The sequence below is a fragment of the Wolffia australiana genome, chromosome 5 (assembly GCF_029677425.1).
Source record: "Wolffia australiana isolate 7733 chromosome 5, ASM2967742v1".
Classification (NCBI taxonomy): domain Eukaryota; kingdom Viridiplantae; phylum Streptophyta; class Magnoliopsida; order Alismatales; family Araceae; genus Wolffia; species Wolffia australiana.
Window position 1 is genome coordinate 21,061,765 of NC_135839.1, and position 15,255 is coordinate 21,077,019.

At 43.0% G+C, this 15,255-nt stretch overlaps 1 protein-coding gene across 1 annotated transcript; it reads right to left on the minus strand.

The window, feature by feature from the left end:
- Window positions 1–1,659: 1,659 nt before the first annotated feature.
- Window positions 1,660–4,607, minus strand: LOC144703437 (uncharacterized). The gene is made up of 6 exons (XM_078575603.1): window positions 4,435–4,607; window positions 4,177–4,383; window positions 4,038–4,059; window positions 3,736–3,977; window positions 3,625–3,690; window positions 1,660–1,843 (listed from the first exon to the last, which is right to left on the minus strand). The coding sequence occupies exons 1-6, from the start codon at window positions 4,605–4,607 to the stop codon at window positions 1,660–1,662; spliced, it is 894 nt and encodes a 297-aa protein (XP_078431729.1).
- Window positions 4,608–15,255: the final 10,648 nt, after the last annotated feature.

A 15,255-nucleotide genomic window follows, 5' to 3' on the forward strand; every position in this document is an offset into this window, starting at 1 on the left:
AATAGCACTATCTAGCCTCACTCATATGATGAGTATGGTCGTGTCCATAGCCATTAGTGTGGAGACACTAAGGATAGTTAGGTACTCTTTAGTGGAAATAGTTCACTGAATTGATCCGTACAAATCTGTGAATGGAATTATACTCAACTATAAGTCATGCTGATTCACATCATGGTTGTGTAAGTGGTCCTTAGACTTGGGACACCAAACAGGTCTTGTGGATGGACATTTCTCCTTAGACCTACGTATCCCTAATCATGGGATTCTAAATAGTCTTAGTTCGGGTGCATCAAGAAGTTCATGAAGATGACAGAGTGGTCAAGATGGGATCGTCCACCCTCAGCATAAGAGCTGACAGCTCAAGGAAGATGATGCGATGAAGTCCTTGCCAAGGTAGTGAAATATCAGAGAAGAGTTATTCGATAATTCCTGAATGCATCATTACTAACTCGGATGACCAATTAGAGTTTTACAGTTGACTATAACCTAAGTCATCCTAGAAACATCAAGTGGATGATGGACTATATGTACACAATAACCGATGATGAACATGTTCCATGAGTGAGTCTGATGTAACATGACGTGCCGGGATCAACGGCCCGTGTTACACAATATGGAAAGAGGGACAATACGTGATGCAAAAGGGATAAATGATGTGTTTGTCTGAAAAATCAATGCGAAGTACGACGGAAATCCATTAATCCAGGACGATAGTCCAGATAGTGACACAAGGGGTCTAGGGTAGCGGACATGCTCCCAATGACTCGACAAAACAGCTCGAAGACCAACGGGTGGGGGACGATAACCGTCCACATGCATCCATAGTCGTCGTCGAGATTGACATGGGGCTGACACCAAGAATGAATTTACTATCTCTCGATTTAGTGGTTAAACCTACGAATCACAATTTTTTGGCAGAGGAGCAGATGAGGATGACACTGATAAAGGTAATAATACTGATAATCAAAGGGGAAGATGTCTCAACATGACGTGCGGACCGGGGTCCAAATACTTGAAGCAGGTCGTGATCGCCTCTGGTGAGGAAGTCAATGTGCAACTCTAAAGGAGGATAATAGGTCTGGTATGTCATGGCTGTGGTTGGGTGTTGTAGGAAAGAAACCACAAGATTCAAGGACAGAGCGATGATAGTCCTGCACTCAGGCGGGTGGCCTGGGGTGGGGCAGTTGAAGGATCGTCGAATGGTTGGGAGGCAACCGGGGGCAACCAGTCTTGGCTGTTGTCAGGTGGCAGCTTAACAGGAGAGCTGCGCCAATGTAGGCAGCCGAAGTGGTGACAACACCGGCCAGAACGGACAAGGCTTCCATGGTAATCACTAGCGGAAGGTTCACTCACCGGCGATCAAAGACCAGATGGCAGGGCCTACACACGACGAGGAGTCACTCCACAATCGAACACCCAAGGAGACGAGTGCGCATCGGTTGGAGTCCCGGGGAGCGATGGTTGGGGGTTGCACTACGAACAGCAATCAAAGGGGACCTGACCCGATGATCAGAGAGGACCCAACGTGCGGCGGTGAATGGAGTCACGCTGGTTGGGCAAGGGTACGCGACCGTGGATTCTCGGGTCTTCCGACCTGACATACCGGCGATCATCTGGCCTGCGGGCAGTCGACTTTCGGGAAGGAATACCAGAGAGCTCTCAGTATTCGGCAAACTTTGAGCCCATGAGGGTGTGGAAAAGAGGCACCAGTGAGGGGTCTCTCAGGTGTGATCTTCTGGGCGGGATAGCGACCAGGTCAACAGTGGCGTCCGGGTAGTAGTTCAGGCTCTGCAATGGCCATCGAGGATGGGCTCTGAGGCACATAGCTGCGACTCGAGGATCCCTACAAAAGTGATGGAGAATGATGTCGATAGCAGGTTGCGACTGCAGTTCTTTCGGCGGTGGCAACGACGGCTCAGTGGTGAACTGGTGGTGGCGGTCGACATCGGATCATTTTCTTTAGGTTAGTCTAGGATAACATCAAAGACAATTCTCCATAGACTGAGGAGGCGGGAACCCCAAAAGAAGAAGAAGAACAATATTCAAATTTGCAAAATGGAATTCCAACTTGAACGTGAGAGCATGCCATCCCTTATATAGTTGGGGTGGTTGCCCTAATGGGCCAAGTTAGGGGAATTTTCTAAAGTGAAGGATATTCCCCCTAATGGCCCAAATAAAACAAAAATGCGAGAAAAGAAATGTGGGGCGACACAGGGCCCTCCATAAAATAAAATGACGCACATGGAATTTAAACAAACACTAGAGATCTATTGTCAAGCGTGATTTCTGAAGCTTGGGTTCTTCACGTCAGCTCGAGCTCCACGACATGGCTGCTGGCGAGCTCGGGCTTGATCTTCCAGATTGTCCCTCCATCATCCTCCGGGGAAGGGAGGAACTCGGCTCCGATGAGTTAGAGCCAATGATATCGTGCAGGGACTGGACAAGCTCCAGATGTAGCTGGCGAAGGTCCGCCTCTAAGATCCATGTGTCGTCAGTCAACGGTCGACCCTGCCAACAAACAAGAAACTTGCGGTCCAACCGCTCCCCTGCATCATTAATTATCTCCTCCAATATCGACTCTACATGCTCATGTCTCAATGGGGATAGGATGGGTGGGAATGGCTGATGTCCCTCACTCACATTACTACTAAGGCTCAAGGGGCTGTGAGACTCAACAATGAGTGGCATAGGTTGGTATCAGACCAGGTTGCTAATGTTGAAGGTGAAACATATCCTCCAATCAAGAGGGATACCCACAACGTAGGCATTCTCGCCGATCACTTGGGCTATCGAGAAAGGCCTGGCACTACGAGCATGAAGCTTTGTAGTGACCCCAGGAGAGTTTCTCTCTAGCCTCAACCTGACCATGACTAGAACTCCCTTAGTGTAGCTAACTGACCTTTGACCTACATCAGCGGTGACTTTGTACTTCTCATTTTGCAAGATAATGTGAGCATGGATGTCATGATGCATGTCCCTAATATGATGTGTGAATGCAAGGCCATCCTTAGAAATCTTAGTATGAGGATCTACTGGAATGAGGCCCAAGGGCCTACGAGGTACCTGGCCATCCACGATCTCCAACGACGGGTGACCGGTGGTACGATTCACGGACGAGTTGAATGCGAACTTGACGCGTGGGATCACGCGATCCCAAGTGGTGAGGTTATCCTCCACGATGGCATGAAGTAAGTTCCCTAAACTACGATTCACCACTTCCTTTTGTCCATTTGTCTTCTAGGCCGTGGAGAACTTGAGCTTTGTTCCCATCAAGTCCCATATGGTCTTCTAGAAGTAGCTGGTAAATCGCACATCGCAATATGATATTATCGATTGTGGCACTTTGTGCATGCGAATGATCTCACTGAAGAACAGTCGCACCACTCACAACACATCAACTATCTTTGAACATGGCACAAAATGGCCGTCTTTGAGAATCTATCAACGATGACCATGATAGAGTTGTGTCATCGAGAGGTCTTAGGAAGAATGAGGATGAAGTCAATCATGACGTCATCCCAACGGCGCGTTGGCATCAGAAGGGAAGTATAGAGACCAGCATTTTGCTTGGTCATCTTGGCCTTGGAGCAAGTTAAGCAATGGGAAATGATCTTCCCTACATACCTCTTCAGGGAGGGCCAATAGAACTGGTACTCTAAAGATTGGATGGTTTTGTTGACACTAAAATGTCTGCTCAGACCACCCACGCGCATATCCCAGATAAGGAAGTCTCACAGCCCAGTGAGGGGCAAGCACAATCTCTTCTTGTGGAAGAGGTAACCGTCCAAGAGATAATAATCTTGGTATTTGGTCTTTGGTCCATCATGAATAACACTAGCTATCTTCCTAAAGTCAGGGCAATCAGCGTAATCCTCTGTGAGGTGCTCAAACCCCAGAACTCGCGTCCTCATCATGTTGAGGATGAGTGCTCGCTGGCTAAGGGTATCGGCTACGTCGTTGTCCTTTCGCTTCTTGTGCTGGATTATGGAAGTGTAATCCTATAAGTAGGCAATCCAGTAAGCATGCCAATCGCTGACCTTCTTCTGGTCGTGCAAGTGCCTGAGAGCATTATGGTCTGAATATAGCACGAACTCCTTTGGGAGGAGATAGTGCTTCCAATGTCGAAGCGATTGGACGAGGGCCTAGAATTCATGATCATAATTGTCGTATTGTCACCTCGTATCGTTCAGCTTCTCACTGAAATACTCCAATGGGTGTCCATCCTGGTTGAGGACACCACCAATACCAATGTCGGAGGCGTCACATGCAACTTTGAAGACCTTGTTGAAGTCGGGCAATCGCAGTACCAAAGCCTCGGTCATGAGGTGCTTAACCTCCTCGAAGACCTTATTAGCAACCTTCGTCCACTCAAACTTCTCAAGTCTGGTCAGATCTATAATGGGCGCGGTAACGCCACTGAATCATGGGATGAACCTTTGGTAGAAGGTTGCCAAACCCATGAAACTGTGGACATCATGGACGGCCGTGAGCTCGGGCAAAGATGTAATGGCCTCGATCTTGGGCAGGTCAGTTGAGACTCCGTAAGCCGACAGGATGAAACCAAGGAAATAGACCTCGGCCATGAAGGTGATGTAAGTGGTCCGCATGGGAACCATTAAAGATCAAAATGTCTTCGAAGTAGACGACAATGAATCTATCAATCAACGGGCACAATACCTCGTTCATCAACCTCTAGAACATACTTGGGGCATTGGATAGCCCAAATGGCATGACGTTGCACTCGAATAGGCCATCCTTAATCTTGAAGGCTGTCTTCCACTCGTCCTCAGGTCGAATGCAAACCTGATGGTACCCCCTTCGTAAATCAATCTTCAAAAAGATGGTCGCTCTGGCCATCTGATCGAACAGGTTCTACACCCGAGGGATAGGAAAATGGTACTTCACTATTATCTTGTTGATGGCACAGGAGTTGCATCACATGCGCAATGTCCCGTCCTTCTTTGGCGCCAATAGTGTAGGGACTGCACAGGGGCTAAGGCTCTCTCGTATGAGGCCCTTTGATAGGAGCTCCTTCACCTGCTGGTATAGCTCCTTGTACATTATCGGGTCCATCCGATAATGTGGTAGGTCCGGGAGTGAAGCACCAGGAATGAGGTCGATGTCGTGATGTATGCTACGGATGAGTGGGAGCTCGTCGGGGAGCTCTTCAGGGAATACGCCCCCAAAATTGGCCACGAGCGTGGTAAACTCATGTGCGGTAAAAGGGGACATCCAGGGTGAGAGCGAAGCAAATGGGAGAGTCGTCCCTCTCTCGGTCAAGCTCTCGTCTAAATATGTACCCATTGGTGATCAACGATGGCTTCAGCTAGGGTGCTGGAGTCTGGTTGGTCAGAGCCGGCTGAGTAGGCGTCTGTAACGATGGGTACCACAACAATCGTTGTCCGCCATATAGGAACAAACACGTGTTTGCTTGACCCACGATGACAAAATTAACTAACAAATCATCCAAATTACACTAAAAGTTCAAATACAAGGAAATAGAAATAGAAATTGATAAACAGATAGAGAAGGAGAGAGAGAGAGAGAAATATAGAGATAGAGCTAGAGATAGAGATGGTAATAAATAAATAGATAGAGATATGGATAGAGATAGATAAACAGATTGAGAATGAGATATGAGATTGAGAAAGAGAGATAGATAAATATTGGGATAGTCATAGAGATAGAGATAATAATAGAGATAGATAATGAGATAAAGATAAAGATATAAATATAAATTGAGATAAAGTGAAAGATAGAAATAGAGATAAAGATAGAAATAGAGATATAGGTAGAGATAGTAGTAGCAATAAGAAAAAAGATAATAATATAACTAGAGATATAGATAGAGATAGAGATAGTGCTAGTAATATATATATATATAGATAAATATAGAGATAAAGATAGAGGTAGACATAGACGCAGAGAAAGAAACAGAGATATCAATACAGATAGAGATATATATAGAGATAGAGGTAGAGATAGACGTATCTGTAGAAACAGATATAATAATATATATAGAGAGAGATTGAGGGAGAGATGGAGATAGAGCTAGAGATAGAGATGGACATAGAGATAGAGATAGAGACTAAGATATAAATATACATATAGGTACAGATAGTGTTAGCAATAGAAATAGAGTGAGGAATATAAATAAAGATATAGATAGAGATAGAGATAGAGCTAGAGATAGAGATAGCGATATAGATAGAGATAGCGATATAGATAGTGATAGAGATAGAGATAGAGATAGAGGTAGACATAGACATAGCGATAGGAAAAGAGATTGATGGAGGACCATCCAGCGGACGCCAAGCCCGGACGACTCCAGCCACGCCGAGCTGCTCGCGCCGATGCTCGCGACCCGGAGTTTAAGTACTCCGCGTAAGCATCTTATCTTCCTTTTATTTGTTTTATCTTTTTGTTATTTTCGTTCTTGGATTTTATGGACTGGGCCGATGTTGGGCCTCGTCCTTGTCATGTTTTTTTACTTTCAATTGTAACCGTTTAAGAGAGGGCGACCCACGTCTCGTGACGGTTCATCCTCTCCACGTCCGCACTTGGCACCTATCCAAGTGAAAGGTTGAGTCATTTGTTGAAGAAAATTTCCAACTTTGTCTCCACCTTATCGTAGATAGGAATTAGAGCGTAGAGAGGAGTGGCTGTCCTCGCCCATGTCGAGATTACTCTGTGGTTAGAGCCCGCGCTGTCACATCGAGATCACTCCGTGATGACGTGTCTCAACGCCCCGTCGAGATGACTCCGGGATGCCTAAAGATTCAAGAACTCGCCGATTCTTGAAGCCAGAAGACTCCTCCGTCGAGATCACTCCAAAGGTGTTGAAGGTTCAAGATTTGTCACTGCCGAAGGAATCAACGTCGACCGACCACATCGAGAGCATCCGGTGCCAAGAACGTCCATCCTTGGGTTCGTGGGGCGGTTAGCCTTCAAGAAACCATTGTTCTTGGATGCCCTCGCGTCACCAACCCCGTTTCCATCTTGCATCCCGTCACCACCGGAGCGCCCCATCACACCTACACCGCCGTCGTTCCTTCGCCGCTGGCACCGAACAACGCCCCCGCCCCGCTCCGCTCCTGCCCGCGCCCGGCCTCGCCGCCCGTCCTCAGCAGCACACCGCGCTGTTCTCCACTCGCCTGCCACCACGGGCAGACCTCTATCCGCGCGTGCGTCCACGCCTCGACGCGCGTCGGCTTCTGCCCGCGCACGACCCCCTTGTCTGCCTTCTACAGTGCACCGTGCCCGCCCATCCGCCCGCCTTCTGCCTCGGCGTCCCGGCATCCTTCCCGTACGCCAGGTCCTCCCTCGCGGGCCGACCCCTCTGCCCTTACGCAGGCCGCCATCCTCGCGCGTCCGGCCACGTCGCCGCACGCGCTAGCTCCCTGCCCACGCGCACATCGTCCCCCCCCCCCCCACGCACGCCGACTCCTTGGCGCGCCCGTGGCCTGTCCACCCATCAAGGGCCGCGCGTGAACTCTTGCCTGCACGCGCCGGTCCCTCCGCCAACCGTGAGGCCCTTGTTCGCGCTCGGCGCTGCCGCCCACCTGCCATTGCGTGTGAGTCCTCGCCCGCGCACGTCCTGCTGGTGGTTTTGCCGCTGATTCGTCTTTGTCGCCTGACGTCCTAAACAACTACGGCGCCATGGACTGTTGCCAATCAGGTACTTATTCGTCTCCCCTCCGTTATTTCCAGCATCATTACTTACTGCAGTGCCATCATCTCCTATCACTTCCTCTGCCGAATTTACACGACATCGTCTATAGGATAGCCAGCTTGTCGAGTGAAAGGTTTTCTCTTGTGGTAAAGGGTCTAGTCCTTGACTTAGTCGTTGAACTCCATTGGGCCGTCAAACGCCCCTTACTCCTTAGCCGTCTTAGTTGGTCCCACGGGTCATTGGGAATCTCATTGGATCAATATCTCTACTTAGTGGACGACGCCGATCATCTTCCATTGTCGGCTTCATCTTATTTTGCTCACTAAAAGGGTTCCTCAACGTGCATTCATTCATATTAATTACGAACCCACTCATCTTCTGCCTGTGACGTAATACGAGCCGTCCGATCCCGGCACGCTCATCGTATTACATCAGAGATATCATTACAGATAGTGAAAGAGATCGAGATAAAGCTGGAGATAGAGATATTGATAGAGATGAAGATGGAGAGAGAGATGGAGATGTAGATAGAGATAGAGATAGAATTAAATGTTGAGATAAAGATAGAGACAGAGATAGACATAGAGAAAGAAATAGAGATATAGATATACATAGAAACAGAGATAGAGATAGAGATATACATAAATATAGAGAAAGAGATAGTGATAGAGATAGCGATAGAGATAGAGAAACATATATAGTCAGATATAAAGATAGATACTCATAGTGATTGAGATAGAGGTAGAGAAAACGGCAACAATAGAAATAGAGATAGCGATACAGATAGAGATAGCGATAGAGAAGGAGATAGGGATAGAGATAGAGTTAAATATATAAATAGAGATAGAGATAGAGATAAAGATAGAGAAAAGGATAGAGATAGAGATAGATTTACAGATAGAAAAAGATAGAGATAAAGATAAAGATTGAGATAGAGATAGATTTAAAGATAGAAAAATATAAAGATATAGATAGAGATAGAGAATAAGATAGAGATACACATAGAGACAGAAATAGAGATAGAGATAGAGATAGAGTTAGAGATAGAGAGAAAAATAGAGATATAAAAAGAGATACTGATAGAGATGGAGATACATATAGGCCTAGAGATAGAGATAAAGGGAATGATAAAGATGGAGACAGAGATATAGATAGATATAGAGATAGATATAGCTATATAGAGAGAGAGTGAGATAGGTATAAAGATAGAGATAGAGATAGCGATAGAGATAGAAATACACATAGTGATAAAGTTAGAGAAATAGATAAAGATAGAAGTATATATAGAATTTAAAAAATAGATACATAGATATAAAAATAAATGGAGATAGATGTAGAAAAAGATACAGAGATAAAAGTATAAATCGAGATAACGGTAGGGTAAGAGATAGGGATATAGATAGATACAGAAAAATAGATAAAGATAGAGATAGAGATAGAGATAAAGAAAGGGATATAGATAGAGATAAAGATAGACAGACAGATAGAGATATAAATAAAAATGGAGATGGGGATAGAGATAGAGCTAAAGATAGGGATAGATATAGAGATAGTGATAGAGATAGAGATAAAGATAGAGATAGAGATAAAGATAGAGATAGAGATAGAGATAGTAATAGAGATAGAGATAGAGATAGAGATAGTAATAGAGATAGAGATAGAGATAGAGATAGAAATGGAGATGTAGATAGAGATAGAGATAAAGATAGAGATAAAGATAAGGATAGATATATTGATAAAGAGAGACAGAGATAGAGATAGAGATAGAGCCAGATATGCGGAGATTGATTGATAAATAGATAGAGGTACTTTAGAGATAAAGATAGATAAACAGAAAGAGAAGGAGAGAGAGATAGATACAGAGATAGAGCTAGAGATAGAGATGGTGATAAATAAACAGAGAGAGATATGGATAGAGGTAGATATACAGATAGGCAATGAGATAGAGATGGAGAAAGAGATATAGATAGAGATAGGGATATCGATAGAGAGAGAGAGATAGATATTGAGATAGATATAAAGATAAAAATAGAAATGGAGATAAAGTAAAAGATAGCGATAGAGATAAAGATAGAAATAGAGATATAGGCAGAGATATTAGAAGCAATAGGAAAAGAGATAGCAATCTAACTAGAGATATATATAGAGAGAGAGCTAGATATGGAGCTAGAGATAGAGCTAGCGATAGAGATAGAGATAAAGATAAATATAGAAATAAAGATAGATATAGACATAGACGCAGCGAAAGAAACAGATATATCAATACAGATAGAGATAAATATAGAGATACAGATAGAGATAGACATAGACATCGCGATAGGACAGAGATATCAAGACAGATAGTGATAGAGATCGAGATAAAGATGGAGATATAGATATTGGAAGAGATAAAGATAGACATAGAGATGGGGATGGATATAGAGATAGCGATAACATTACATATATAGATAAAAATAGATATAGAGATATACATAGAGATAAAGATAATGATATAGGTGAAGATAGAGATAAAGATAATGATATAAATAGAGATAAAGATAGAGATAGTGATAAAGATCGAGAAAGTAATAGAGAAAGAGATAGAGATAGAGATAACGACACGGATAGAGATAGAGATAAAGACAATGATAAAGATAATATTAAAGATAGAGATAAAGATAGATAAACAGATAGCAATAGAGATAGATAAACAGATAGAAATAGAGATAGATAAACAGATAGAGATAGAGATAAAGATCGAGCTATAGGTTGAGATAGAGATAGAGATCAACTAAATAAAAAAATAGAGGTAGAGATAGACATAGATATAAAGACAGAATGAGAGATAGATAAATATATAGAGATAGAGTTAGAGATAGACATAAAGATAGAGAAAGTGAGATAGAGATATACATAGAAGCAGAGATAGAGATAGACATAAAGATAAAGATAGAGATAGCGATAGAGATAGAGAAACATACAGAGTCAGATGTAAAGATAGAGAAAGAGATAGATATATAGAGTAAGATACCAATAGAGATAGAGATAAATAGAGATGAACATAGAAATAAAGATAGCTAGCAAAATAGAGAGAGATAGAGACAGAAATAGAGATGGAAATAGAAATAGAGAGAGAAATAAAAATAGAAATAGAGATATAGATAGATATAGAGATAAAGATAGAATTAGAGATATAGATAGATATAGAGATAAAGATAGAATTAGAGATAGATATAGAGATAGAGATTGAGATAGATATAGAGATTAAGATAGAGATATAGATACAGATACAGATACAGATAAAGATCAAGATAGAGATAGAGATAGAGATAGATGTAGAGATCGAGATAGAGACAGAGATAGAGATACAGATAGAGACACAGATACATACACAGAGAGATATTGAGATAGGGATAGACATAGATAAGACAATAGAGATAGAGATAGGGATATAGATAGAAATAGAGATAGAGATAGAGATACAGATAGAGATAGAGATAGAGATAGGGATAGAGATAGAGATAGGGATATAGATAGAAATAGAGATAGAGATAGAGATAGAGATAGAGATAGAGATAGAGATAGAGATAGGGATATAGATAGAAAGAGAGATAGAGATAGAGATCGAGATAGGGATATAGATAGAAATAGAGATAGAGATAGAGATAGATATAGAGATAGAGATAGAGATAGGGATATAGATAGAAATAGAGATAGAGATAGAGATAGATATAGAGATAGAGATATAGATATAGATAGAGATAGAGATAGAGATATAGATAGAGATAGAGATAGAGATAAGATAGAGATAGAGATAGAGATAAAGATAGTGATAGAAACAGAGATAATGTTAGAGATAGAGATAGAGATAGAGATTGAGATAGAGGGAAAGATATAAATAGAGATACAGATGGAACTAGAGAAATGTGGGTTCTTCACGTCAACTCGGTCTCCGCAAAGTGGCTGGTGACGGGTCGGGCTGCGATCGACTGGATGGTCCTCCATCATCAAACCTACATTTCTCTATGCTCATTCTCATTTCACACTTTTCCTCCCGTAATGCCTTGATACCAGCCTTTAAGTGCTGATTAACTATTTTTAAGGCTAAAATTCCTATTTGGGAGTGCAAACATGAGAGTTTACAATAAGTTTGGGTAACCGGACTAGTAGGTGGTGAGGTGGAAACTTTGTTTTTGAGGAGGGAAGTGGTCGTCGAGGCATGATAGTCCTCCTTAATCTTCTCTTTAGAGATTTCCCTAACCTCTACCCTAAAGTGTCCACTTCTACTCTTAGAAGGGTCATCTAGCTTAAGGGTAACTCTCTTATCATTTTCTCTAAGGATAACTTCCTTATCCTCTATGTCTATAATCTCTCTTGCTGATTTTATAAAAGAACTCCCCAAAACAATGGGTGCTTTCTTTGTCATTTCCTCTAGGATGAAAAATTCAGATCTGAATTGACATCCATTAATATCAACACATGCAATGGTGATTTGACACCTTGAAGTGATATGAATACCATCATCAAAACATATGATTTGGGAAGAAGGCATCACCTTACCTATAGGATGTCACTCTAAGATAGTTGAAGGGATGATATTATGGTTTGACCCTAGATCTATAATATTCTAGGGTCCTTCCCGCTGCCGCTGGCCCGCTGTCGCCATTTGTAAGCACATGCCAATGCTCATTAGTGCCTATCGCTGTCGCTCGTCAGCACCCGCTGCCTCTGGTCATCATCGCTCGGCCTCACGCCAGGTCGCCCACTAGCCTCGTTATTGCTGATATAGACGTCAGGCCCGTAATGAATCTGGTACAGTTGCACTTCTTCCCTTTTACGCTTTCAGTTATTTATTTCAATATAACGTACAGTGGGATAGGGTTCTATCGGTACGACCTTGGCTGGCGTGTCTAAGGTGCACGTTCTTGTGGCAAGAGTCGTACTCGCACCGTTGGCCCTCAACCCATCGACCGGGTGGTCGGGAGCCTAGTGACATTCTCAGGTCACGCTTACTGTAACCTAGTGGTCGTTGGTATTCGTCGACGCTGGGTTTTATACTTCTCATTGATTTTATCGTCGCATTATCATTTGCATTACGCCTGCATTATTTGTCTCCGCTACATGACATGACTGCCCCCACCCTCCGTGTGGTGTTACATGAGCCATTCGATCCCCGCTTCTGTTGTGTTACATCACTAGAGACCTGTCGTCAATCTTGATTTCTGAAGCTTGAGTTCTTCACGTTAGCTCGTGCTCCACGACGAGGCTGCTGGCGAGCTCGGGCTTGATCTTTCGGATGGTCCTCCATCAGAATCGATACACACTCCTTTGTATCTTCTAGAGCATGAGGTGTAGTTTGGTACCCCATGTGTCGGAGACTCAACCTATATATTGGATTACATCGATCTGACATTAACTAATCTGTATGATGATATAGTTAATTAATAGCTAACAAAGTTTATTGGACCATTGGAGTCATTAACTAGACTGATATATGGGCCTAGAGGGTCACACGCAAATGGTCTTTTAGACGTCGAAAGATATACTTAAGTTTTGGGGGTTTTATGATAAACACCTCTTAGTATAAATAGGGGAAGGCCTTGAACAAATTCACCCAATCCAGAATTGTTCAGGGCCTTCCCCTTCTTCTCCCTTCTCCCCACACCTCCTCTCCACTCCCAATGCGATCTTGATGACGTATCGATGAGGATGACAGAGGATGAACGGACTTCACAAGGGTTAAGGAGGAGTTTAACGTGCCGAGGATTGTGTGGATATGTCTAGAGGCTGCAATTTTGAGCAGCTCAACTCGTCTTGATCTAGGCTCCAAGAAATCAGGGATGCAATCCATGCACAGATTCTTCATTGCAATGTTTTGTTGATGTTGTTCGATTCGGTTTAAGCCTTTCACTGCGGATTGTTTAGATTTCTTCATCTACATCAAGGCCTTTAGAGCCCAACAACTGTAACATCTGTAATGGCAGGAAGGCACCAGGCTAACCCGCCTAGTTTTCTCCCCCGACCTTCACTTAGAATGTCAATTTTGTCACTCCGCTCAAATAGCATGCACACTTGCGGTCAATTCTACCCAGCACATCGCACACTAGTGGGACTTAGGAAAAGGATGCACTTCAATGCCTCCTTTGGATCTAACATCCTATGGGAAACATCTGGAGGATGTGTTATTGAACACGAGGTCTCCTTTCCCCATGTCAGCACCACCTCTGGTCAGCCGATGTTTTGACTTTGTGTAAGTCATCGCCGAGGACTAAGAAAGGTGTTGTCGCCCAAACATTGCGTGCAAGGTGTGCACGGAGTGAATGCATGCATGTTTCCAGTTGTGATGAAAACACCATTATTGGCTCAAACCAGGCACACATGCGTACTTGCCACGTGTGTATCACAATGTTGGTGACCATCGCCACAAGAGCCCGTGTAACGTTGCACTCTTGGAGTCTGGTTGTAAGACACCCCATCTGTATAGGATGCCACTGGGAGCCTTAGCAGATTGGGACCCTCAAAACTTCCTTCGCGAATAAGAGAAGAGAAGTGGGGCTTAACTCTTCGCCCACATCAGGTACCCCCTATTCGTCTCTAGTACCATGCCATCAAGTTGCGGCTCTGCTCAGATCTTAACCTAGCCCCTGTCAAGAGAGGATAATGAAAATTAAATTCATATTTTACTGGTAGGGTTTCAATGATTAACCAGAATTGGGGTTAAATAAGTCATTTTAAGGCTCTGATATATGCAACAATATTTATAAAAAGCAAATCAACTAATTGATGGAAAACTAGTCAAAACTATTTTAAATAGATAAAAAAATATTTATTTTTTTTTATAATAATTTACTATGATTTTATGATTTTTTGGGTACTTTTTAGGGCAAAAAATAAACTTTAAGGACAAATAGAGCCTTAGGTTGCACTTTCCGTGGTGAAATTGCGGCAGAAACGAGTAGTGGACACAAATCACTATAACTTTTGCTACATTAAGAATTTTTTAGTACCATTTGATGCATTGGAAAGCTTGAAGTCTAGGATATCCTCTGGAATGTTTACCTAACAAAATTGTGAGAAAATTTGAAAAAAATATTCAGGATATCACACAAACCTTGTTGCCACTTCCCCCAAGGGCCAAGTGGTACTCTTTCTCCAAGAATCTTCATCACCCTTGAACTCACTCTTCCACAATCGTGTAGAAAAAGGTTGGATCAAAGAAATCTGATGCACTAGGCCTCAAACAATAAGTTGAGAGCAGAAATCCAAGATGAGATACAAAGTGAGGGGAGAAGATAATAAATAGAAGTGCCCAAACTCTCCCAGCCATTGGATTTAATTTCAAGGGTTTGGAGGGCTAGGATTTCTTGATTTCCAGTCTGGACTCATGTTCCCCCCTTCCCATATTTCAAAACAGGCCTTTCAAATTCAAATTGTGAGTTAGTTCCACAATTCTTGCCTTTAGTTGACCTGGTCTTTAAGGAGGTTTGAATGGGATTCTAGACTGTGCTTCTTGTGTATTAGGCTTCCTCTTATTATCTATTAGATTTCTAATTTCCTTGCATTTTTATCTCAAATTCACCATTGTATTTACCTAAGTCCTTTTT